Source organism: Sceloporus occidentalis, unplaced genomic scaffold (genome assembly GCF_023333645.1).
Source record: "Sceloporus occidentalis isolate IW3139 unplaced genomic scaffold, rSceOcc1.0.p SCAF_16, whole genome shotgun sequence".
Classification (NCBI taxonomy): domain Eukaryota; kingdom Metazoa; phylum Chordata; class Lepidosauria; order Squamata; family Phrynosomatidae; genus Sceloporus; species Sceloporus occidentalis.
Window position 1 is genome coordinate 13,072,978 of NW_028316996.1, and position 25,966 is coordinate 13,098,943.

General features: G+C 36.5%; 1 protein-coding gene across 11 annotated transcripts in view; it reads left to right on the forward strand.

The window, feature by feature from the left end:
• The window catches only part of LOC149303046 (myocyte-specific enhancer factor 2C-like), a 56,206-nt gene that overhangs the window by 25,989 nt on the left and 4,251 nt on the right, over positions 1-25,966 (forward strand). For 2 of the 11 annotated variants that reach the window (XM_089481920.1, XM_089481925.1), the window contains exons 3-9: positions 4,256-4,399; positions 9,575-9,761; positions 11,476-11,523; positions 19,829-20,001; positions 21,752-21,775; positions 22,450-22,579; positions 23,705-23,837. In XM_089481920.1, the coding sequence (XP_089338046.1) occupies positions 4,256-4,399; positions 9,575-9,761; positions 11,476-11,523; positions 19,829-20,001; positions 21,752-21,775; positions 22,450-22,579; positions 23,705-23,837 (839 nt within the window). Of the gene's footprint in view, positions 1-4,255; positions 4,400-4,462; positions 4,601-9,574; positions 9,762-11,475; positions 11,524-19,828; positions 20,002-21,751; positions 21,776-22,449; positions 22,580-23,704; positions 23,838-25,966 lie in introns of all 11 variants that reach the window. The other 9 variants (XM_089481919.1, XM_089481924.1, XM_089481921.1 and 6 more) reach the window with 5 other exon arrangements.

Genomic DNA, 25,966 nt, shown 5'->3' on the forward strand with positions numbered 1-25,966 from the left:
TGTGCGGGAATATGTGAAAGTGTGACTCAAGTCACTACTCCAGTAGCATGAATTGAAGGACCAAATGTAACACAGAGGTTACGTGGCATGCAGGCCCTTTTATCGATGTGCTAAAAAACAATACGCCAGGGTTACATTTGGTCCACCTGTTCACGCTATTAAAGACAAGTGGTCAATGTTAAGAGGAAGTTTGCCTACATCTGTCAATTTCCACATTAGTAAGCAGATTAAGGAACACATTACTTATGAGCCAAAATAAAGGTTAAGTGTTCCTAACAAAAAATGACTAAGCAATTTATTATAGTAAGTGGGGTACTTATTGGAGGGGTGGTCATGTGGCTCTGCAGAAAAGAGAGGTGCCAAAATGCTTCTCTTATTCTGTGAATCGGGCTTCGTTATTCTGGCCCCTTAGAGTACTTCTGCAAAAGAGCAGAGCCATGGAAACAGCCTCTCCCCTGTTCTCCCAATCAGAGGGGATGGTGTGGATGGAGGGTCCGCCATTTTATGGAAGTGGGGGGGTGGGGATGCCAAATATAGGATCAGCCCTGGGTTCCAAATACTCCAGGGACGCCCCTGAAGAAAGAGGAACAGATATTCAAACCTCACGTCCGCTTATTTTCTTACTCAATCTTTCTCAGTTTGTTATGCTCTTTTTTTGTACTCAGTCCCAAGTCATACTTGGTCTTGATGACTCTCCTTGACAAGCCTTTTACACCATCTTTTCTTCCTCACTTCCTGGGTGTTGAGGACTCCACCTCCTTTTTGAGGTGACTTTCACCATCTCTGCAATTACTTTTGTCGGCCTGTTTATCTCATAAATCTGTTTTCATAAGAGTAATGACAGTCCCGAGGTCTCTGTTAGTCCTCGTGACCAGCTAAGATAACTGGAGATATAACCTCAGGCATTTTATGCTATTTTAGAAACAGGGCAAACCTACAAGATACAAACCTAACTATGCACAGTCTAAGGTTTAATCTGGTATGTTGTTCTATACAATGCGCGGCACATAATACTATAATAGGAGATGTGAAATAGTAATGATGTATGGCTGCTAGACTCTAAAAAGCCAGTGAACTTCCCACATATGATGCCATAGAGGTCTCCCTTATAAGAAGCAGCGCCGGGCCTCATTGAGGAGGAAGAGTTATGAAACACCGACCCAGGGACTTAGTAATCAGCTCTGGTTTCTGGTGGCCTCTAGAACAAATTTGGAGAGGGATAAATGCTCTTCCTTACAGCATTTAGAGGGAGACGTTCGTTCCTTCAAGGGACTTCATATACCTATTGGCTACACCATTTATAAACTAACACAAATTCAATAAAATAAATAAACATATCTGTATGATTGTAGAAAATGATACTAAAAGCATCTTAGCAGTCAGTTGCATTCTGTTGTAGCTAAATGCCATATATGCTTTTGTTGGCCTCTGAAATGTAGTACTTAGCCTCATCGGAAAAACACTGAGACAGGAGGGGTCTCGAGCTCTTCTTCCCTCTACCAAAGCATTACTGCTTTCTTTAGTGAATAAATGCTGTCCGTTACTTTTCAAATTTTTCTGCAAGCTAGTCATGGAGCAGGTGGGTCACCAGCTGTCCCCTTCTGCCATGGGATAGTTCAACGTTTCAGACCTGTATCCCCCTTATATTATTTGTATTCAGGAAAGTCCCAGCTAAACAAGTCACTTTGTGTGATTGTTATCTAGTTTTAAGCATTAGGTCAAAAGGAAATCAGATACAAATGTTTTTTTTAAATGTCATAAAGACCACTGAAGAGAAATCCCCATCATTTATTGAATATTTCAGTTACTAAACACTTTATTGAGGATAGCTGTGTTAGTCATTTGGCATATATTCAATAATATTTCAAAGTATTCCAGTTTGTTTAATACCTTATTATTGGACTAGCATTAAACTTTAGAATGGGTTTAAGTGTATATCTCAACCTACCTTTAACAAAGTGTATTTCTTATAATTAATAAAGGTAGGCTGACACTTTTCAAAGTGCGTCCTACTGACTCAGATACTATATATGTATCTATAATGTTATACATCTGTTTACAGTAAAGTGTCTGACAACATCCTTGTTGGTGAAGAAGTAACTAGTAAATAATCCATTGACGTACAAGCTTCCCATATCCATTTCCTATATAGTCATAGTCATCTCCTTCAGGGTCTGTAACTCATAAATGCTCCCATGAAAGTGCCTAAAACAGGGATCCTACCATTTCATAGCGTGGATATCTTTATAGGGCTGTGAAATTTAAAGCCCTTAAAAAAATATCTATTATCTTAGGTCACAAGACTTTGATTTGTCCTTTACATTAAGTGGAGGGAGCTCATATTTTTGACAGTATGTCAAGTATGAAAAACAGTCGGTTTAAACCCATGGAGGTTAAGGGCACGATCTGGGGAAGCGAGGAATTAAGAGCCATCTATGGCCATGTTGCAGAGCAGGCGCTTCCGATTGGCTGTTGTCACTTGGCCTTTGCGGAGTTAGACAACAGGTGCAGACTTGCTGACAGGTGGGGATTTCTAAGATAAGTAAAATTGCTGATGGCTAGTGATGTAGCCTTGTGTCAGATTGTAAACTGCTGAGCTCTGACAGAACAGATAGCCAGCCTGCATGCTTCGAGAGCATTTGATTCTCTCAATCACTTTGAAGCACCCTTGGCCCTGAGTCAAATCCACAGTGTACATGGTCAGGTCCGAACAGCACCCACAGATCTTATTATCTAGGAGGTTAATCAAAGGCCTGGAAACACGATCTTGTCAATTGGGAAATGGTGTCAGAATGTTGACGTGATTTGTCTCTCTGGCAGTCAGAATTCTGTTCCATTTGCAGGGGACGGATTTAGTTCATGTCGGTAAATGGTTTAACACACACTCCCTGGAGCACTTTAAAGAACACAATATTAGTGTTCGGTGGGTCTGATCTGAAAGGTTTCATATAAACGTCTATATTTAGTAGGTGGAACATGAATGTTACACCCAAACATTCAGAACTTTTTTTCTGGAGGTGTACAAAAATATACTCATTAAATCAAAGAGGAATAATATATAACAAAGTGGTAAATGTTTTTGTTGCAGTTAATTAAGATGGCATCCAATATGTTAACAAAGGCTTGCTAATAATGTATATTATATATAAATGTAGAGGCATTAACAAGGAGAATAATGTATATAATTTACACACATTTTCTGCATTTTTATATACGCATTATTGTGACTGTTGTGGTAGTAGGGGTAGAAACTGTCTTTACCCCACCATCAAGTTTGGGATTGATCCAAGCCATATATCTTAAAGGTTTTTTTTTTCCAATGTTCAGAAAAAAAATTTATTTTGGGAACTTTCTGTTAATTTTCCAACTACTTAGTTGGTACTTTTATGGATGACAAACTGAGTGGCTCATCTTAGGTGATTGGTGATAAATTGTAGGTATTTAAGTCGAACAGTCCCGTGAAATGACATTAAGAAGGTTAGGTTTCAAATAGTAAAACGTATTGCAGTCATCCCGAAGGCTACATGCAACATATACTTCATGTCAAACTGTGATTGGTAGAGGTTACAAGATCTGGTTGCAAGATCACTACGGGAGTTTGATTCTGGTACTAAGTTACAAAATTGGTCTAATTCATAAATCCAGTGATTCGATCAGCCAGAGAATTCTATAGGGTGATAAGAACACTTTTTCATTTTGTATACCATAATCCATTACAAAACATAACTAATGTTTTTATTCCCTTCGCTTTTAAATGTACTAAGCATATGAGTGGGGGATGGGACTGGATATCAGCAGGGTTCAAGTTCAAAAGAGGATGTATCTATGTATGAGAGCAAATCATGCATGGAATCGGGCTGGAGCTGGAATACATTACCTTGTCTAGTGGTATGTTAGACAGGGACACCAAGCTGGTCATGTGATCTTTCCATTTATAGTAGACGTCCTAGCGCTGCCAACAGGGGCTCGGTGCGGTGCTATTTATGTGTAATACCTTCTGTTGCTTCCACCATTAAAAAATATTACCGTATGTATATTTTGTGATATTAAGGACTCTTTATGCTCATGAAGCGTCATCATCTGGCTACAGAAGGCTACAATTCTTATTAGACTGGCTACTCCTGGGGGAGTTGTAGTTCCAAGGAGCTGGAGTTCCACACATCAATCATAAGCATTAAACACTGTCAAACAAAGCTCCCAGAATCTGTCTTCTGCACCACGGCATGGCCTGAAATGTTCAAATTATGTATTTCAGACGTTAAGAAAGAAAGGACTTAATGGTTGTGACAGTCCAGATCCCGATGCAGACGATTCAGTAGGTCACAGCCCTGAGTCTGAGGACAAGTACAGAAAGATTAATGAAGATATTGATCTTATGATCAGCAGGCAAAGATTGTGTGTAAGTACTCTGAGCGTGCGTTCAGTTTTTTTTTACTTTGTGATATTTCTCTAAACCTGGCAGGCATTGAACAAGAAAGAAAACAAAGCTTGTGAAAGCCCCGATCCAGATTCCTCTTATGCTCTCACCCCACGCACTGAAGAAAAATATAAAAAAATTAATGAAGAGTTTGATAATATGATCAAGAGCCATAAAATACCTGTAAGTACCAAAGGTTAGATGGCTGGTCTGCTGATAAGTGCTAAAGTAACATCCCTTAACCTGTGTAGTGCTGGCTTCCAAATTAAAGGACTCAAGATAGATTTTGTTTCATTAAAGAAAAATTGCCATAATCTTCAGCTAAATACAGAACGGAATCTCGAACGGGAGATTGTAGAATGTTGCACAGTGGGGTTTGGCAAACCCTCGCCAATTAAACCAAATCCTATAACTCTACCTGGACCAAGAATTAAAACACTATATATATCGTAAAGAGTGTAAGTTAAACCAATATGAGGAGTTTAGACTATCGTGTATAACCCAGCATCGTTTTGATCAGGTTAGCTGACCCTTTTAATAATTTAATAGGTTTTGTTTTAAACAGTGAGGATAGGTGCCATGAAACAAACTTTGGAGGTCTACAACAAGCCGGTGTGTGGCTCACAAAAGTGTGGCTGAAATATACTGAACAATTTGGCTATTACTTCCTTCAAAATTAGCCAACAATTGGATGGTACTAAAACACCAAATCTGCAGAGCTATGGTTCTGTAAACTGGTGACCCATGCCCTTTTAAAATTATAATGTAATAATCAAAATCTTGGCTGGTGGCCATATATACCATAAAACTCACTGTGGGCCATACCAAGTCCACAGGGTTCCTTGGACTGTACCATATTTTAAATGGTTATTAAAAATGCATGTAGATCACACTTTTAACAGAGTAAATCCTGGAGCCTCCCTTTGTTGTATATTAATATATATAGTATAGTAATATAGTAATATTAATTACTAATTGACAATTAGTAATATATTTATTTTAAAAAAAAACCTTACCAAAAAGTAAAATATGAGCAGGTTACATAAATGATGCAAATACAAATTTAGATCTAATATCTGATTTTGTAGCAAAAACAGTGCAGTGGCTTCACTAAAACATATAATAATAGCATTATGTGAATGCTGATAACAAAAACCTCAAGCAAATGAAATGCATGAGACCCTTCTACAGGACATCGGTGTTGTTTGCGTGTTGGAGTGATGGTAAAGCAATCAAAAGCTTTGGTTTCTTAATAATCTGCATTCATTTTTGTGTATTTACAGTTAAATTTAATAATAGTACCATTAAAAAAAAACACATGCCGTGCCAGTAGTTTAAGAGAAATAACACCGCATGAGCTTTTTATGGTTTTGTTTTTCGATGCAATGAATAATGCTCTGCATGTTTACATGCATATAAATCACTACATGATTGATTGTTTTCTTTGGGTGGGTTGGCAGATGTATAGAAATGTAAGCCGGGGTTTTATTTGTTGCAGATTTTTTTTTGTTTGCTATGGAATCTTATTCTTAACGAGCATTATAATATCCATAGTACTTTTTTTTTTGATGGCCACATGATCATGTTAAAGTTAAAAACAGGAAAAAAAACATTGAGACCGTGGTTTATATTTATAATTAGATATAACCTATAATTTCTAGTTTAACCCTTTGAGTGTACCATGGTAAAAGAAAAGTTTAGGGACTACATAATGTTTTTTTTTTCACTTCCGAGTTGAGGAACTTCTCAAAAGATGTTATAATATATATAAATACATATATATAAAATATGTGATAAATTTAGCTCTCTTGCACTCAAAGGATTTGGATATCGAGTCTGAAGCTCTGTGCTCTTCCACCAGAGCTTTAGAGTTAAGATGCTAAATTCCTGGGTGACTGGATGGTTGCAGTATGTTTTCATAGAAGCCGTTATAGATGCTTATGTAGCTGTGCTGCAATCTGAGAACAGGAACACGAATGCCTCTTAAAATCCATGTTGATCGCAGCAGTAACAGCTGTTGCCTCTGAGATGGACAGGAGGTACGAGTTACCAACGGGTGGAGAACACACAAAGTTATATGAACTCCTTAAAGAGGAACTATGGCATTCCACAGCATCCCTGGACCCATTTCTTAATACCGATGTGCAACATATAAATCAGTTTCCCCTTTTGCTTAAGTAATACAATTAACAGGTTCTTTCCTGTTGTGCTATATGTGCAGGCTGTCATCTTGTTGACATGACAAATGTTCTTAATTCTCGTTGCACTTAAAGAACATTTACTAACTTCAGGGTTCCAACGTAATCTGCACTGGGGGATCATGGGGAATGAAGGAAAATTTGCATTCAGTGCTCTGGCCGTGCTTTTATTGGAAGCAGAACTAGAACTAGAAAATATTATTTTTAATAACTTAAAAGAGAAAGAACATGAAATGAGTAATAACACATGGTTTTCAGTCATGGATCCAGTTTTGGCTGTGCCTCAATTGTGTTGACTCCTCCTTCAGTCTTGGAATTAAAATGTGTCACAACATATCAAATATAAATATATATAAAAAATAAAACCAAATTTGCAAATATTATATATTGGCTAATTAAACAGACATTCATAGAAGGGAAATACACTTCTGCACATGAATGTAGGATATTAGTCACAGGAAGGATTATACAGCTGTCTTATCTGTCATTTATGTACCATGCTAAAAAAAATTGGAACAAGTAAATATATGACTTAATGTGTCATTGCTGCATAAAAAATGTACTCAAAAACCTCGGCAATGAAAACCTTAAAACAAAACAAAATGGTGTCCAGAATCAATTACTGACCTTGTGCGCCACAAAGGCCAATTCAGAATGTGGTTATTGTGGTTTCAAAGTATAGGGTGTCCTGGTCTGCAAGCTGGACACTGCCATTTTACACAGGAAGGATGGCACCATCAAAATGACAGCCTTACAGACGCTCTAAACACATGGCACACTATATCCATTTTCGGTTTGTCTTGCCCACCTGACCACAAACTAGGGGTGGTAAGAACACACAGCCTAGCAGTTAAAATGCACAACGGCGAGCCTTTGCTCCTGCAGAAAGAAAGAAAGAACCATTGAAAAGCCGGGTTGTGGATATGAAACATTGGTTATATCTGTAACCACCCGTACGAAAAGGAACCTGACTTCTTCGTCCATAAGAAAACACTACCCCTGCCAACAGAAAAGGCTGGTTATGGCACTCCATGAAAAGGGTCCCTCAGGTTTCCGCAGAAGAGCCTAAGGACATGTATTTTGTGGTTCAAAAACATCTGATAATAATTACACATGCATTTGTACTTTGCATATAACATCATTGGAGTGCTCTGCTGAAAATATGATTAAAGAAGCTCGCTAATTACTAGCGAGGAGCACATTGGTCGTTGTGGGTGCAGTCTTGTGCCTAGTGTTGCCCTTCCTTACTTATCTAGAGAACTTAGCCCACCCAGACATCTAAGTGAGGGGGTGATGTCCTAACTCTTCTAGAAAAACAGAAAAAGAGGAAGACACTGGTTCAAAAACCATTGTCCACTGCAGCGCTGACCAACTTGGTCCTTACCGGTTACTAAACTACAATTCCCATCATTCTCTGCCTGCTACTTTTTGGTTTCTCCCGAATGTTATTCCTAAATTAAACTTCATACCCCAGAACAATAAGCAATGTAATATTTTACCATCCAGTTGGCTTGAAATCAAAAGAAAAATATTATTATGTTAAACCACATTTTTTGGCAGGATAACTTTTTCTTACAAGTAAAATGAACTAGGTCTAGATTGGCAGTTTCTAGAGCTGCTGTTGCTTCACAGCCTCCAAAAATTGGTCTCTGAGGTAGTGGCTAAAGAAAACAGATATTAAAATTAAATATGACTTTTCATATGAAGAAAGATTACAGGATAAAATAGTTGTATCTTAAACTGCCGGCTGTCAAGACCACTTACGAGTCTTCTTCAAAGTTATTTGATGAAGAGACCTACATGGTATTACAAACCTGCTCCCTAAGAGTACATATATATCACAAGAACAGTATAACTCTGATCTTCTTCCTATTATTATATTATCTTATTATTATGTTATCTCTTTAATTTACAAAAGGAGCCACAAACATTTACATAGTGTTTTCCACTAAATTTAAATAGAAACCATTTACCATTGACCATGTGCCACTAATCTTTTCCTTAAATAAATGTTGCCCTTACTGCCCTTGGCAAGGGCAAGTTTGTGGGCAAATCGCGACTGACTACATATTACAATGTATATGTGGTACGCCTAGGATTAATACGTATATTAGTGTTCTATGAATAAAGCAAACCCTTTTTTCAACAGGTAGTTTCTGTTTCCTTTACACTTAAATGACTTTCATTCTATGCGTGTTGTGGATGTTTGAGAGACACATGCATGATCAAGGAACAGCTGCAAGTCATTACTGGAGACAGTATAACATTTATTAACATCCAGCAAGCTTTGTCTAATTAATATATATTAGCCTATATATGGGATTATTTTAAGTGTTGTTTGGGAAATTGTAGTTTTTGTTATTTCATATCGTAGAGGCAATATAAACTGATCTTACTTGTAAATGATATAAGGCATTTAAGTTGAAACACTGAGATATTTATGGCACAATATGCATTAAATACCTTGTTGTGGTGTTTTAGTATCCTTTGTAAAGTATAACAATTAAGACAGAATGTTTCAATGAAATCAGCATGTAATATTTATTATTTGGGGCTTTGGGAGAGTTGTGGTTATAACTTTATATTATGAAGGTCCAACCTCAGTGAGCTTCTGCTGTAGGAAGGGCTTTTGCAGCCCTGTATAATGTAAACATAAATCAGAGAGATTTGTTCAATATTTCATGCAATATTTGTACAATATTGTCACCCATGCATTATACAAGACCAGCTCTTGCTTAAGAAACCTGCTGTTGTTGGGCATAATGAATAGTGAAAACTCTCTATTCAGTGAATATGATCATATAACTAGCTACCTATTCTTTAACTAAAACTGGTATAAATGTAAATTATATTTTATCTTTTTGATTGATGAGTTTTAGTTCTTGAAGTATCAAAAGTATTCTTGAAAAAGTGAAACCAATAATACTTAGTATCTTATTGCTTTTTTTCCCCCCACCAGGCCGTTCCACCTCCCAATTTCGAGATGCCAGTTTCTATCCCAGTGAGCAATCCCAACAGTCTGGCGTACAGCAATCCAGTTGGTTCTCTGGGGAATCACAACCTTTTGCCCCTGACCCACCCATCATTGCAAAGAAACAGCATGTCTCCTGGTGTGACACATCGACCACCAAGTGCAGGTAACACAGGTATGGCTTGCATTGCCTTGCCATTTCAGGAAAGATATAAACTCCAGCCTTAAATTCCTGCGGAATATCTAAATATATGAAAGCCGTGTCACTGCTCTGTGTCACAGGATCACAGACACAGAGCAGATGGGAAATTTTATAGACCTTGATCTTCCTCTGCTTGGGCTTGGTCAGCGATCCCATGCTGTCTGTATACTCTGAACAGCCCAAGCCTCCAAATACAGTGGGTAGGAGACCATTATTTCTAAATGGAACAATCTTCAGGAAGCTTGATCCAGGCCCTATAGGTCTTATGGTCTGAAATATGGTCTGAGAAGGGATCAATTCCAAACCCACCACTAGGGGAGAAAGCACTGGGACCTGCAGTGCTTGCGCAATCAGTGTCACTCATTCATTCACACTAGAGAGCATCTGTGTCCGTCTCATGGCAAGTATGATAAATGAGTGTTGTTTTTAACTGAACACAATGCTTTAAGTGGTCAGACAGTGATCAGTAAACATGTCCTAAGATGTAGCCAAAACATCTGAATTATTTGCTACATTTAGAAAACAGTGAGGCATCTTGTAACAATATATCTGCTGTATTGCATCCAATGGCTGTGTGTGCTAATGAAGTGCAACTCATTAGCCATATTATCCATTGTACCAAACAGTTCTGAATGTACAAGAACAGCAATGCACAGATTTCTTATTCCACTTAATATTTTCCACGCTAATTAGCCACATTGTTATATTTTACAGTTTTATTACATCTAGATTATAAACGAATTTGAGCAGGGCCCTCCTTACCTCTTGTTTTTGTAATTGTTAAGTTATACGCTACTTGTTATGCCCTGTTTACACATCGTACCATGGCGTGGAACATGATGCCGTTTATAATAAAACAATAAATAATAATACAGAAGATCTGATTGCGTGTGGGAATATTACTACCAAGAAGCTACTACCCAGCAAAACATCACACATATATTCATATGTAATGGCAAGAATGGCGCTGTGATTAGGTCTTTGTGTTCAGCAAATATCCATAACACACACAAATGCACAAATAAATTTTATTTTAATTCCAAACATCATAAGTTAGTGATGGTTTCTGAACATATTCAATGCACTCTGCCCTTAAAAGTCTATTAAAAGTGGGCAAAAAGATCAGCTGCCCTGGGTCCACTCCGACCTTACAGGCTCATAGCAGCAGACCCTTGGGACGCCTCAATAACCGCCCTGCAATTTTTTTAGTATTCCTCTATTGCACAGGCACATAACGCTGTGTACATCAGCTGGGGTTATTGTCAGAATGGTCTGCTGGGATGGGTGGCCCACTGGAGGGACATTATGATTATTGTAAGATTTCTCCATTTAAATTGGTTGCAGGTGTATCGAAAGAAGAAGAACACACATAGAGTAGTAATTGAATAATATACATTTAAATCTGACAACTTTTATACTGCAGGATCAAATAGAATAAAAATAAGATTATAAATAATTTTAAAAAAGTTATATATATATATATATATATATATATATATATATATATATATATATTGTATATACTGTATGTATATATGAATGATATTGCTAACTAGACAAAACTAAGGTCACTGAAATGCTTCCTTTAACGTACCTTGTAGTTTTATGGAAGAGACTTAAGATGTGGTGTCTGAGGTCAAGTTTAGAAGTGCTGACTGGTGCTATGCTTTGTTTTTTTAATACTTAGGTGGTCTGATGGGTGGAGAACTCACTACCGGTGCAGGCACCAGTGCAGGTAAAGCACAAAATTACTAAATGTTCTCTAACCAAGAGTATTTAGATAATGTGTAATATGCTGTTATTCTTGCATAGATATCCATATGAATAGAAAATGTTGTTTTCTTTAAATTAAAAAAAAAAAAACTTCCACGACCTGATGCCCACAGACTTGCAACTGGAGAGTAAGCAGGGAAGATCCTTCTCGATACTGACCAATTCCCTCTCACTAGTCCAGCAGGAGATAATGTAGCAGAGGGTGCAGTGGTTCCAGACCCCGTGGGACATGGCGTTTGCTGGCAGCTATGCCAACCTCTACAGCTATCGTAGAGACAGAGATCTACTAAAATGCAACTAACTGCATTTCCTATTTGTCACTAACATTTGTAAAATTTTGTTTTTATCACCCTTCTGTCAAACATACTGCTTCACAGAAACCTGACTTCTTTCTATCAAAAAAGGAGCTTAAAGACTAACAAATTGTGAATGTATTCTGTTTCTATTAAAAAAGCATTTGTAAAAAAATGAAAAAAGGCATAATGAGGTATAGATGTAGTGTTGTCCACCGAATTCAAGAATTTTCCCTGTTTACTGACATGATTATTGAATTGTATTGATGGCAGCGTGTAAATCATAATAAATAGGTACAGCAGGTTTTTCTTAGATTGTCCTAGATTGCCTATGTGTAGATGGATTGGCTGTGTGGCCCCTTTGTTAAGTCATGCACAACTGCCCACCCACCCCTACCCCAAAAACACCCGCGATTCTATGGTTAAGGACTGTTTGCTTGGCAATGAAGCATCACAGTGCTTCTGTGTATTCTGAGCCATAATCTCCACAAATAGTCTCTCCTTTCCAACCACATTGTATACAGACTTTCCAGCACCCAACTTTGGCCTCTGATCCTATCTGGTATTTAGTGTGTTTTATATCGCATCCTACCATCCCTTTACCACAGTTTCCTGCTTTTTACTCAGAACCCCCATAGTCCTGTAGGACATTATTCTGCTCCCCCTGCATAACTTGTTTTCCTAAGCATCCTTGTTCTCTCTCTCCAGTCAATCTCTGACTACCACCAACTGCACTATGTCCATTGTTCCTTCTCTCCCACAAATGTAACTTGTTTTGAATATACCTCAACATGCACCATGTCCATGTCTATGTTGTTACAACACGGTTAATCTACCAGCATTGGGAGTCATACAAAAAATGCTATAGACAGACCATAAGCTCACCTATTTAGAATTCTATGAGTATAGGGAAAGTTCAATGAAATTTAATACTTTGAGGGATATTAGGGTTGCTGCATTGTAATTCATGCAGGTGTCCACCAATCCAGTTCTAGGACCAGCACCGTTTCTACAAGATGTAGAACATTAATGGAAATTCACCATTACAAATAGATTGTAATCCATCATCCATTAAAATGGTGCATGACTCCTCCGTTCTTGAGTTCATTTTATTATTGCACCCTTTAACACATACTGACATTAGATAACTAGCCCAGTAAGGGTAACTGGATGAAGAATAGAGATTTTTTTGCACTACACCCAGCCTTCATGTATTGATGCCCCATGTTCCATGAATGTTGGTTGTAAGGATTTTTAGGGACAGCTCAAATACAAAAAATGATGCTTAAATTGGGTGCCAACTGTATGCTACACTGCACCCTTCACATGTGTATTGGCCAGTGGTTGACATGACAGTGATGATAAATATGGAATCATATCACAGAGGCCGTGAAGAATTATCATGAATAGGCTTTGTGTAGTATCTAATGCTGTCACTGCACAGGCTCGTGTGGTGGATTAAGAAGAGAGACTTTTTATAAAAAGACAGTTAAGAAGAAGAGTTCATGTTAAAGTTGAACCGTCTGCCCAATGACATGTTTAACAATACATCTATTTAGGAGAGATTGATATTTCTTAGTTCAGATTCATTGAAAGCAAATGTTCCCATTGTTTAGTCTTCCTCTGTGTAACAGAGAGCTTTGTATTTTCAGTACTTAATAGGTTAAAAGTGGTGGTGGTGGTATAATCATGTGGTTTAATCTAACAGAGTTCATGATCCTTGCTAAATCGAGAAACTGATTTTTTTTTTCCCATAGCAAACAATGGTAGAACAAGTAAGGTAATCTGTATACATTGCAGGTTCATAACTAGAATTTAAATACATGCAGCTACACAAACACATAATGAGTCGGTGAAGAATGTTAGTGCCATATTTTCTAAATTATATGTAATGTTGGATGTTGATTGGTTTACAGGCAGACACAAAAACAGATATGGGCACATGATAAGACATTGGAAATGCTTTAGAGACATTCATTTCCAAAACATGCTTTACCAGCGCATATGTTGGATACACAAAATAGTCAATAATTATTCACATCCTAGTATCCTAAGACAATATATTATCAGAAAAATGAAGTTTTAGCACTAGAATGGCACAAGACTGAAGGTAAGAATAATGAAGCCTTGAATTTCTTCCAAATATATAGATTTCATATTCTCTGCAACCATGTAGATTAGGAATATAGAAATGATTAATAGATTGTGCAAAAAAAAAATCCGGAAAATAGGAATATAAAAAATCCCAGTAAACCTGCTGTACCCAGATCCTTCTAGTGTTAGGGTCCTTGCCTGTACTGAATATGTGATAAATAATATTAAATTGATTCAGGGAATATATATATATACAGTTTCAGTTATATTTTTACCGATATTTTTATAATGCACATACCTCTTTATAAATATTCCTTAATCTAAGCGATTATATATATATATATATATATATATATATATATAATCGCTTAGATTAAGGAATATTTATAAAGAGGTATGTGCATTATAAAAATAGTGGTAAAAATAAAACTGAAACTGTATCTTAGAGTTCCCTTTATGAAACAACTGTACAGATTTCAGCTGGCATCTAATTTTATTTCTTTTTATGCTTGGTGTTAATGTTTTGCAGCTGGCTTTTAATTGTACCATCGATCCACAGTATATCTTAGGTAGTTTTAAATAAGAGAAATATGTCTGGGTTAGAGTCCTTATTGCATCTCTGTGTTTTACATTTTCCATTCCAAACTAAGTGAAAAGCTTGGAATCAAAGCTTTATAGAAAACTCTTAACCATCAAAAGCAACCAGTGTTCACATATTGAATTGGTTTGCAAAACCCAAATGGTATTGTGAGATGCCAGCATATATTTAATTACTGGAATTATATAGGGGGCAATCAGTTTAAGAAACCGGTACATACATATAATAGAAAATTAGTCATTTTCTTACTGTATTGATATTTCAACTTTTTTTCAAATGAGCCAAAATAGCTTGAATTTCATATTTCGAGAAGATGTATATTTATAGTGGAATTTTCTTGCAGATCACGGTTAGCTTTTGTTTACAGTCAGGAAAACAGTCAACAAAAAAAAGGAAAACATAGAATATTGTTTCCTAAAATTAAACCTGGTTTACAATTCTTTACTATAAATGCTGTGAAATTGCATTTGAAAATGTTACAATCCACCATGTGATGCTAATAATTTCACAGAGTGCAGTTGATTTCCATATTCTTCTCCTAAAGTAAGAAACAGAGTTCTTGCAACCCAAGTATTACATGACTTGTTTGATATAAATTCATATTTAAATATTAGTATACATTACGGAGCCTGTAAACATAGAGCTGTAAATAGAGAACACATACCGTTTTTTTCCTCTTCTATATGCCATTTAAAAAGATGAAGAAATATCAAAACTAAGAGATAATCTTTTTTTAGTTAAATTATTATTTTTTTTATTAATATATTAGATGTAGACTTACTAGGTGGCAAATATTCTACAATAAATAGAGATACAAGGCTGCTGCTGAAATAACCAACATGCCATACAATAAAGCAAGGAATCGGTGCACACCTATCAAATACAGAATAATGAATCAAATATATATATATATATATATATATATATGTATTGATATCATTTCTTGTCCAAATTAATGCCTTGTGGTTTATTAATAGCACGTTTATCTGATGTTTGGCCCAGAGCCCCCCATCACTCCTTGATGAACCTCTTTCCCTTTAGCTCATTGGATATACTCATTTCTCGTAACCTGCGCATTCCCATTTGTACCTTTGTTAGAAGTTTGTTTATTCGGTTGAATAGCTTATTTTGTGTATTTCCTTCCACTTTATTTTGAGTCTGTTTACTTGAGTTCTTTAGCACTCAAGGACAGCATGTATTCTGTCAAGGGATTTTTTTCAGTTAAAAAAAATATTGTGAAGGACAACCTATTTTAATTGTCCTAGTATATATGGCACAATTAGATCTTTTCTGTTATGTAAGCAGTCTTCTCCAAATTATTACTATAAGTGGACATGGAGACACATGCAGTATGTTAATTTACTTACTTGGATGTCTTCCTGGGAGTAGACTTAGAAGATTCTTTCAATTATTATAGAGAAGACAATGGCTCTTTAATTATGCTGAAAAATGACATTTGACAAAAGGGTGCGTTGGACAAAACTAGAGGGACCTCATAAGCCAGAGCCTAGCCCTGCTTGTGGAGCTAGCGTGAAAGCTAAGCCAAGTCCTTCTCAGCAGACAGAAGTCTCCAGGTTATCATAAAGGCCATGGGATAGAGGGTAAGATCACACTTAACTGAGTGAGTGCTGAGTCCCTAAATGCTCGTCCCAAACTCCATGCTACTGGATTCAAGTCCGGCCCAGACCCCCCTAGTAAGATATGAATATAGTCAAATATGACTGTTCGTAGGAGAGGCTTCTTTCCACAAAAGCCTTCTCTTTTGCTACAGAAAAACAGAAGAATAACTGGAAACTTAATGAAAAATAGATTAATAAAGAGAATTTGACTGTGGATTTCATGGAAGACAAACACACAGTGAGACATTCCTGAGCCTTTATATTTTCTGTTGAATTATTCTAATATTTATTTAACACCGCTGAAACCTAAGGTACCATAGGGAACATTTTTCTAATTCTGAAGGGTTTATGAGTTTGTATTGCTTAAGTAAGAGATTTAAAGTAATACTGTTTACAAAAGGGGACCTGTCTTGACATTAAAATCTATCATAAAGCGAAATAGATGTGCCAGTGTGATAAATATTAATTTATAAAGTGATACATTTTAATTAATGATATATTTTTTGTAATAAAATAGATGAACTGATTTTTACATCTATTACCTGCTAACATGTCCCAAATGTGTGTAATGTAGACCAAAATATATAAGCCATTTTTTTCATAAATATTATTTTTGAAACATCATTTGTATATTTTGGTAAACTTTCAAATCAGATTTACTAAGATGAATAATTGTAAAAAATGTGCATATTCCAGTACGAATGTAAAGCCATATCGAGGCTGTCAATTAATACAGGAATATTCATTTATTTTATTATGATAATTAGAGATGCCCCATAAACACATAGTAATATTTTCTAAGGGACCTGCTCCTAAATTATAAGCCTTAAATTATACTAAATTTATATTATTGCTGTGATTTTGTTTTTGATGTTCTAGATGTTTTTGGGTTCTACACGCAGCTATGAATTTCATTCAGAATTTAGCTTTAAAAGTATAGTGCACGCTTTCTGTAAATCCATCTGTTTTCCATTTTCTTACACTGTATAATCAGGAAATCTATTCATTTATGACATATAATTTTTGCGCTTTCAAGTGGGCAGTGGAATGTGACACAGCACATACAGACCCATTTAATTTGATCGTTTTCCAGAAGGAATGTAATTGTAAAGTATAGGTTTGGTGCAGGTTTAAAATGTGCATTTAAGTTTTCCCCTTTTCTTTAAATCTCTTTCAAATGTAAATGGATTTATTCTTTTTCAACCTTTGTATACCGATTTAACAGTGTACAGCACCAAAGCTATTGCATAAATATGAAAACGTCACGAAATATTCTAGATTTGAAAAGAGAACTTAACTAAGTGATCATTTTCTTTGCCATAGAAAATATAATATTTCTTCTAAACTGCAAAATAATACCATATTTCACAACCCTACTTGTGTAAGTGACTGGTAATTTTGACGAAAATACTCGGACACTGTCGTCTTTTTCTTTTTTTTTTCTCCACCGCAATTTTTTAAAAAAAAAACAACAATCTTTTGTCAAGTTAGGAAATTATAAAAAAATAGAAAACTTGGCGCTTTGAGATTGACGATTCTCCAAAGTGTTTATACTTTTGGTTGAAGTGGATTTTTTTCCAATCCAGTACATTCTAGAACTGTCTTAGTCTATTAGTGTCAGCTATTACAAAGTCTGCACCCTTTCCACGAGTTGTTTGGCCCCATTTTAGTAGACCAGATAGAAATATGTAAATTACCAGTTTAATGGGGAAGTCCCATAAAAAAACCAACATATTTTTCTCCTAGTATTAAAAAAACAAACCCTAATTTTATTTCCTTTTGTTCTAATAAACTTCTTTTATCTGATGACCCGGAGGCTGCCATTAATCGGATACTAGTAGTAACAAATTTGGTGAGATTTCCTTTTAACTTTCCGAGAATTTTTCTAGTTACATCTATTAAAAGGAAACCATGAATCCTCTGTTCTTTGTGTGTTTTAACCTATGGCAGCTTCCTTACCTAGGGAGCACAGGTTCTTATACATGGCTTTCTGCCCATATCAAAGTCATCAAAAATCGCCACTGACTTCAAGGTCCAAAAGACCTTTTCAGTATCCGCTATATAAGCTTAAGCCCAGACCACAATATTGCAAGTCAGTCTGAGAATGACGTTTAAGGGGTGGCCTTAAAGACCAGATGTTCTTTACTGACAACCACATGCTTATACTTTATGTTCAACATTGTATTCATTTGTGCCAAGAACAAGCAAACATTATCCATTGTTAGCCAAACACAATGAGAACAAAAATGCATTCATAAAATAGTTTCTATGGCGGCATCATTTAATGTTTGAACGCCTTGATTGTTTGGTGCCACAACTAGCAGGGACTTATTAAGGTGGATATCCCAAGTTATTGAATAGTTACATTTCATACCTTTTATTGGTTAAAAAGGTGACATCTGAAGAAGTGGCTGCTGAGGCCCCAAAACGCTTACCTAGCTTTGTAGATCTTTCAACGTTGGCACAATAAATTGTTTCAACACCAACGAAAGACTCAATTTTCTCTTGGGATAATACAGCTATATCCATTTTCTTATAAAGTAATTAAGTTGTAATCCTTCCGTAGGTCGGAACAGCTCAAACTAGTTATAAAAACAGATATATTTACCCAGAGTTAATAAACAGATAAAATGTATCATTGTTTTAACTCATTTTTTCCATCTACTGGAGGATTACTATTCAATTACTTGTGATGGTTTCATCTCCAACATTCAATCCAGCCATTATCTTTTTTGTCTGAGCATTCCCTGGCATAATGTCCTATTAAGTGCACGCGTCATGTTTGTACCTAGACCTTAGCGTCTAAAAGACTTTGCAACATTTGCAAGCAATTTTTTTTTTTTCGCCCCTTACAAAGTCATTTTTTGTTGTTTTCCATAACTCAGCTTGATTGTCAGAAATCATAAAAATCACCAGCATAAAAATAAGTCGTATCTTATTCCCTCAATCACAAGCAAGGAAGAAAACACAGGCATGCAAATGTAATTAGCAAGACATATGTTTCAATAAGTTGACATATCAAAGAGCGGTGTTGTTGGAACCTAATAGGAAGCAATCTCTCATCAAGTGTTGATTTAGCACTGTAGGGATACAAAAAAACACGAGATGAGAAAAGATTTGTGCTAGAATTAAGAAGCTCGGAATAAGATGTCTTCACGAATAATTAGACACAAGAACATATCTTCTCACCTCTCGTCTGGGCTCCCTTTCTGTATGTGAAAGAAGAAACAAATATATTTTATTTTTATTCTCGTAACAAGTGAAAATAGTGCGTACTGTAAAAACGTGGTATAAATGGATCAAATCATTTAAATACGTTTTTAATGAGTTTGGGATTTTCTAAGATGTTGCAGATTAGTCACGTATCCAGGGCAACATATATGGACCTCATATGCAAATAGGTTACCTTATATGGAAAAAGGTGATGTAATAGAGGACTACTGAATATTGGTTTTGTACTCAAAAAATCTACAAAATATTCACTCTTTCATTTTAATATGTGTACTCTAGATACATGTCCCTAACAGTGTTTGGCAGGTGATAATTTAATTTTGAGTACCTTTTTAATGTATCTATGTATTCTGATATGATATATATATAATTTGTATGAAATTCCAGGTATATGTCCCTATATTTCTCATTATTTGTTTTATTCTGAAACAGGTAATGGATATGGTAACCACCGTAATTCACCAGGTCTGCTGGTCTCACCTGGTAACCTAAATAAAAATATGCAAGCAAAGTCACCGCCACCAATGAACCTGGGGATGAATAACCGCAAGCCTGATCTCCGAGTTCTGATTCCACCCGGCAGCAAGAATACTATGCCCTCCGTGGTAACTCATGTTTATTTCTTCTTAATTTACTTATATGTTAGGATTTCTAGTCCTCAGCAATCAAGGAAATTGCCTGTTCTTTAGAATACCCATCATTCACAAGATTGTTTTACCCATATTACTGTGTTAATATCAAAGCTAGTTTAGTGGATCTGCTGCCTCTGCATTTTACGTGGCTACTGCTTAGGACGCTGAGCTGCCACATTTCTTTCAATGTTATCAGCAGATACAGAAGGGGCCACTTGAAAACCATGGGGCCATCCTTCAGTAGAGCTAGCTACTTATAAATGTGAAACTATTATCACATTAGCATACATGTACATTTCCAAAAGAGCTCTCCCTCTTCCGGGGGAGTGGCTTTGTGGAGGGGCAGGGCTAGAGCTATTCAGACTTTGGTGGGTGGAGAGAGTGGGCGTGGCAAATGCCTCTCTCCTGCCCCGTGAAGAAGAAACTAACCCAGAAGAGACCTGGGGAAGCTGGGCGTCTTTTGAAGACTCTGGGTCAAACACAAACAACCCCTTGGTTTGCACATTAGGCACAGATTTCAAATGTGATTCCGCTTTCTGCATGCACCAAATCGAAAAATAACAGGTAATTAGGTCATTTATATATTAGTACTAAATTAAAAAATAAAACATAAATAAATTGTCATTATATAGGTGTAAGAATTAGCACACGCCCTTGTGTTATATGCAACACTGTTATGGATAAGCAAGGGAAATGTATTTTTCTACCATAAAAACAGACATGCACATTTTCTGTCTACATTTTGAGTGCTTGTCTGTATATCAGTCTATTAATATATATAAGAATATGGTTTAAAAATAAGAGCTAGTTTTAATATTTATGAATACAAAGACTAAATGCGTAGATATACAGTATGTATATATTAATTAATGTTAAAACAACAGGTAATGTCAGTGGGTGACTTTAAAATATTTCATAGATAGAATATGTGGTCTTCTTACAGTGTGAGAACTCTGACAACCTGATGGCTGTCATTAAATATAGTGAAGAATAATAAATAAATAGCTTCTTACCCAAACTGGATATTGTAATCACTGTTTCATTATTTTTAAAGGACGCAGTACTGCTCTGCAAAATTAATTTTATTTTAAAAATAATAAGAATTTATATTATAATTTATCCTGTTTCATATCAACGATGCATTCAATGAATCTCTGACTGTAACCGATGAATAACATAAATGTTTCAGTATGGATCTTTGGATATACGATTGACATACAAGTTATAATAATATTTTAAGACCTTTCATGTGTCCCTATGAAATGTTTTATAAGATACTAAATAAACCTGCTTGTTACAGTCCACTATATCCTTCCAAAAAGACAGCAGGTCATTATGCAAGTCTACACGCCATTATTTTAAGGCTGACAAGATGTCGTAGAAATGATTTATTTCATATTCCTTTGAAGTTTCATTTCCAACATCCTATGGGACCCAGTGGTCTTTCTGTCTCTTGGTGTTAGATGTCCAGGTGCCACATAACTATTGTCACCACTGGAACGTAACTCTATGTGATACAATACTTTGTTATATCAAGACATCGCTGTAATAGCATGAGAAACAATAAATTAGACAGAATTCTGCATTTTCATTAACCGCTTAATTTCTGGGTTAACATCAGAGTTTTGAGCACTATATATGTTGTGTTGCAACATGAAAGAGCCCTTAAATAATAATTTTCAGAAACTAATTGTTAATTAATACTCCTTTCCCTTGCTCTCAGTCTGAGGATGTGGATCTGCTATTGGTAAGTGTTGTTAGCGTCTTGGGGTTTTTTTTTTAAGACTTTTCTCTTATGTAAATATAAGAGCCAATAGTTGCCAATTCATCATAAATAAATGGGGAAATGCCGTTGCACCATTCTTCTGGCAAAAGTGATTTAAATATGCAGTTGTTACTGTATTTATCAATTAATTGGTGTGTTTATATATATGTGTGTGTGTATGTGAGAGAGCTAGAGGTACTGATAAAAGTACTGGAGCGCCATCTGCTGTTAGTAATCATAACTACAACACAGAGACATGGCCTTTGATATGTGAAATTAGGTTATTACCCGTTACTACCAATTTAAAAGTTATTTTTTTAAAATTTGAATGATAAAGAAACAATGGTAGTTGAGTATGCATATTTCATCAGTTTTCCACAAGGTCTGTTTCTAGCCCACAATAAAGCAATCTTTACTTGTGGAAAGTTCAATTGCCTAGGAGAAGCTGATGTAACTAGTTACCATGGCAACACTTGGTCTCTTGAAAGATTGTAAATGATAGGGCTGGCAGAGTTCACAAGAGCCACACGCTAAATGATTAATTTGTGTCATGAGTTGTGTGTTTTTGTTATGTTTTATTTTGTTTTTGAGGGGGTTTGAAAAATAATGCACCTTGAAAATGTGTGAATAATGTACTATTTTGCTGTATTTTTCAGAATCAGAGGATAAATAACTCTCAGTCTGCGCAATCACTTGCTACACCGGTGGTTCCCTTAGCAACCCCTACTTTGCCAGGGCAAGGAATGGGGGGATATCCATCGGCCATTTCATCAACATATGGCACTGGTACGTGTCACTGTATTTACTGGGATTCTAGTTTTAATATTATTATCATCATTCCTGTGTACATACATATCATTTTTAGATGATTTAGATATATGTGTTAGTACGTGTGGGTGTGTGTGTATGTTTGTAAGATTTCATTCTTAAGTGTGTCGGCAGACAGCATGTCGTTAAATAAGTATCGGGGTGAAGTGGTTGGATGCTTTGTAACCAAGGATATGAATACCGAAGGGCCGAGTGGTGAAAACACCCATGCTTGGCACTCAAAGAGTTAGGGATCCAACAGTAAAGAAAAAATAACAAATACCAAGATATGCCTGGTTTACTTTTTGACAGCACATCTCTATTTCCCGTATTACTCTGGATGTATCTGTGAGCGCTGGTATGTCAAGCTATGTCAGCTGCTACTAATTTTCACTCCCAAACTCCCACATTCAACTGTGCTGAGAATAAATACATGTGCGGGAAGAATGTGAAGACACACGCTGTCATCTGAGGGGGTCAAAGCAAACATAGCGGGATACGAAACTCTGACCTGACATCAAATGTCATTCTAGAGCAGGAAAATATTAAAGCAACATAAATAATCAACATAGGAAAAAATGTGTGTATATTTAATTATCATGTATTCATGATCTCATTTCATGTAATCCTGATCTCGTTTCAGGTAATGCATGTAGGTGTTTAGTGTTTATACATTTGTCAGATGTATTACAAAATAATAAAACCTAAAGGAGAAGCTTGCATGAGATCATAGCTTTATCCTTTATCTCCTGTTTGTCAGGTCATCACATACATGATGAAGAGATTTAAGGTCTCCTGCACCAAAATAATAATAATAATAATCCATCCCACAATATGGAAATTCTTTATATTAAAATTCATATCTACGATTTTTATTTCAATGTATTATTGCCTCTTTAGTGTATATTTTACTTAATTCATACTTTACTAAATGTAACAGAAGTTAAAAAAAAATAACATTATAACTGAGGCAACATCTGCGCATATTTAACATGAATCATCTCGAAAAGTATATACTAGTTGCTTACCCATGTCTTATTTACACTTAACATGAATTGTGTTTTGACTCCTTGGGTTCTCATATTGTATATCCTCTTATTGCAGAATACTCTTTAAGTAGTGCAGATCTTTCATCACTCTCTGGATTTAACAGCAGTGCCCTTCACCTTGGCTCAGTTACCGGCTGGCAACAACATCATCTGCATAACATGCCGCCATCAGCCCTCAGCCATTTGGGGTAAGCTGGGTAACTTTGTGTAGTTTCATATATGTTCTAATGTAAACCCTGTGCATCCCGCTACCTGCTTGACTGTCTGTCTTCTCGTCACTTTGTCCTTAACTTGTGTGTGTTATTTTTCTGTGTGTCTCCTGCGGACACTGACTCTATAAACCCTCTTAACCCCTTGATGGCAATTGCCGGTCCGGGCACGTCACGGAAATTCATGTCGATAACGACAAATGACGTGCCAGGACCGGCACGTCATTAAACGGGTGCAGAAAGCGATCTATTTTCGCTTTCTGCACCGAAACGGCGTTGCTGTAATGCCTCGACCTCGAGGCATTCAGCAACGCCATTATCGGCACAAAGGGGCCATCTCTGGCCCCTCCCCGGGGCGTCAACATCCGCCATACTTTGTATGGCGGCGGACGCCCGTTTTAAAAGCGTTTAGGAGGCGATCAACGATCGCCTCCTAAACTTAAATGGTGTCGCTGGAATGCCTCGATCAGGAGGCATCCAGCGACACCAAACACTTACCTTTGGATGGGCTGTGACCGCTCCGGAGAGCGGTCACAGCCGCAGCTGCCGGTGATCTTCGCCATCTGCAAGATGGCGGCGGTCCGGGAAAATTCAATAAAGAAACAATAAAGTCTAAAAAGTTTGCTAGACGGTCTCCAGACCCTCTAGAGAACTCTGGCTCCACTTGCAGGTTGAATATAGGTACTGCATTCAACCATGCAAGTCAATGGAGCTCAGCTTTCTAATCACAGTGTGATTAGAAAAAATAAATTAAAAATAAAATAAAATTAATAATAATTAGAAAAAAAATAGTAAAAAAACAGTAAAATGTAAAAATAATTTCCCACTGATGTCACTATCAGGGGAACCTTCAAGTTGAAAAAAAATGTTAAAAAAATAAAAAAAAAAAGGCAAAAAAAAATATATATATATAAAAAATATATTTTTGTGAGCAAGTCCTAAAATTAGCATATTAGCTTAAAACAATTCTCGCATGGAAAGAGTTAAAATACTGGCATATTAAATGCCCATGGGGTGTCTACTTTTAAAAAATGTATGATTTGATGGGGTAAATTGAATTGGCCGGGTTCAACAAGGCACCAATTAACACGGGGGGAAGGATGGCCACACATCTAATTTCCAATTAGAAAAATGCACACGTACCAAATGTGGCCTTTTAGTTCCCCCCAAAAATGACAAACCCATGCATGTGGGGTATCACTGTACTCAGGAGATGTTGCTGAACACATATTGGGGTGTCGTGTGACAGCGGCATATACCAGGAGCTGTAAATTCATACATAAAGTAGGTGTGTGTGGGAAAAATACACACACAAAAATACTACTGCAAACTTTAAAAAAATGCTGGTGGTAAAATGTGTGCATGCAAAGAGTTAAAATACCAGCATTTAAAATACCCTGGGGTGTCTAGTTTTCAAAAATATATGGTTTTGTTGGGCATACTGAAATGGCCCGGCTCAAAGATGTACCAAATAGGGCACGGGCAGTGGATCCCCAAATGCCAAAGTTCAACATTGAAAAATGTGCATGCCCCAAATGTGGCTCTTTTGCCCCCGAACAGCCAGGCAAAATCATTCATGTGGGGTATCACTGCGCTCAGGGGATGTTGCTGAACACATATTGGGGTGTTTTGTGATAGTGACATATACGAGAACTTTTTAATTCATACCTGAAGTAAAATGTGTGTGACAAAACAAATGGAAAAAAATGACTATCACAAAGTTTGACAAAGACTGGTGGTAGATATGGTGCATGGAAAGAGTTAAAATACTAGCATTTGAAATACCCTGGGGAGTCTAGTTTTCAAAAATATATAGCTTTATTGGGCACACTGAAATGGCCCGGCTCAAAGATGTACCAAATAGGGCATGGGCAGTGGATCCCCAAATGCCAAAGTGCAACATTGAAAAATGTGCATGCCCCAAATGTGGCCCTTTTGCCCCCAAACAGCCAGGCAAAATCATTCATGTGAGGTATCGCTGTACTCAGGAGATGTTGCTAAACACATATTGGGGTGTTTTTTGATAGTGACATATACCAGAACCTGTTTATTTATACCTAAAGTAAAATGTGTGTGAAAAAACAAATGCAAAAAAATTACTACCATAA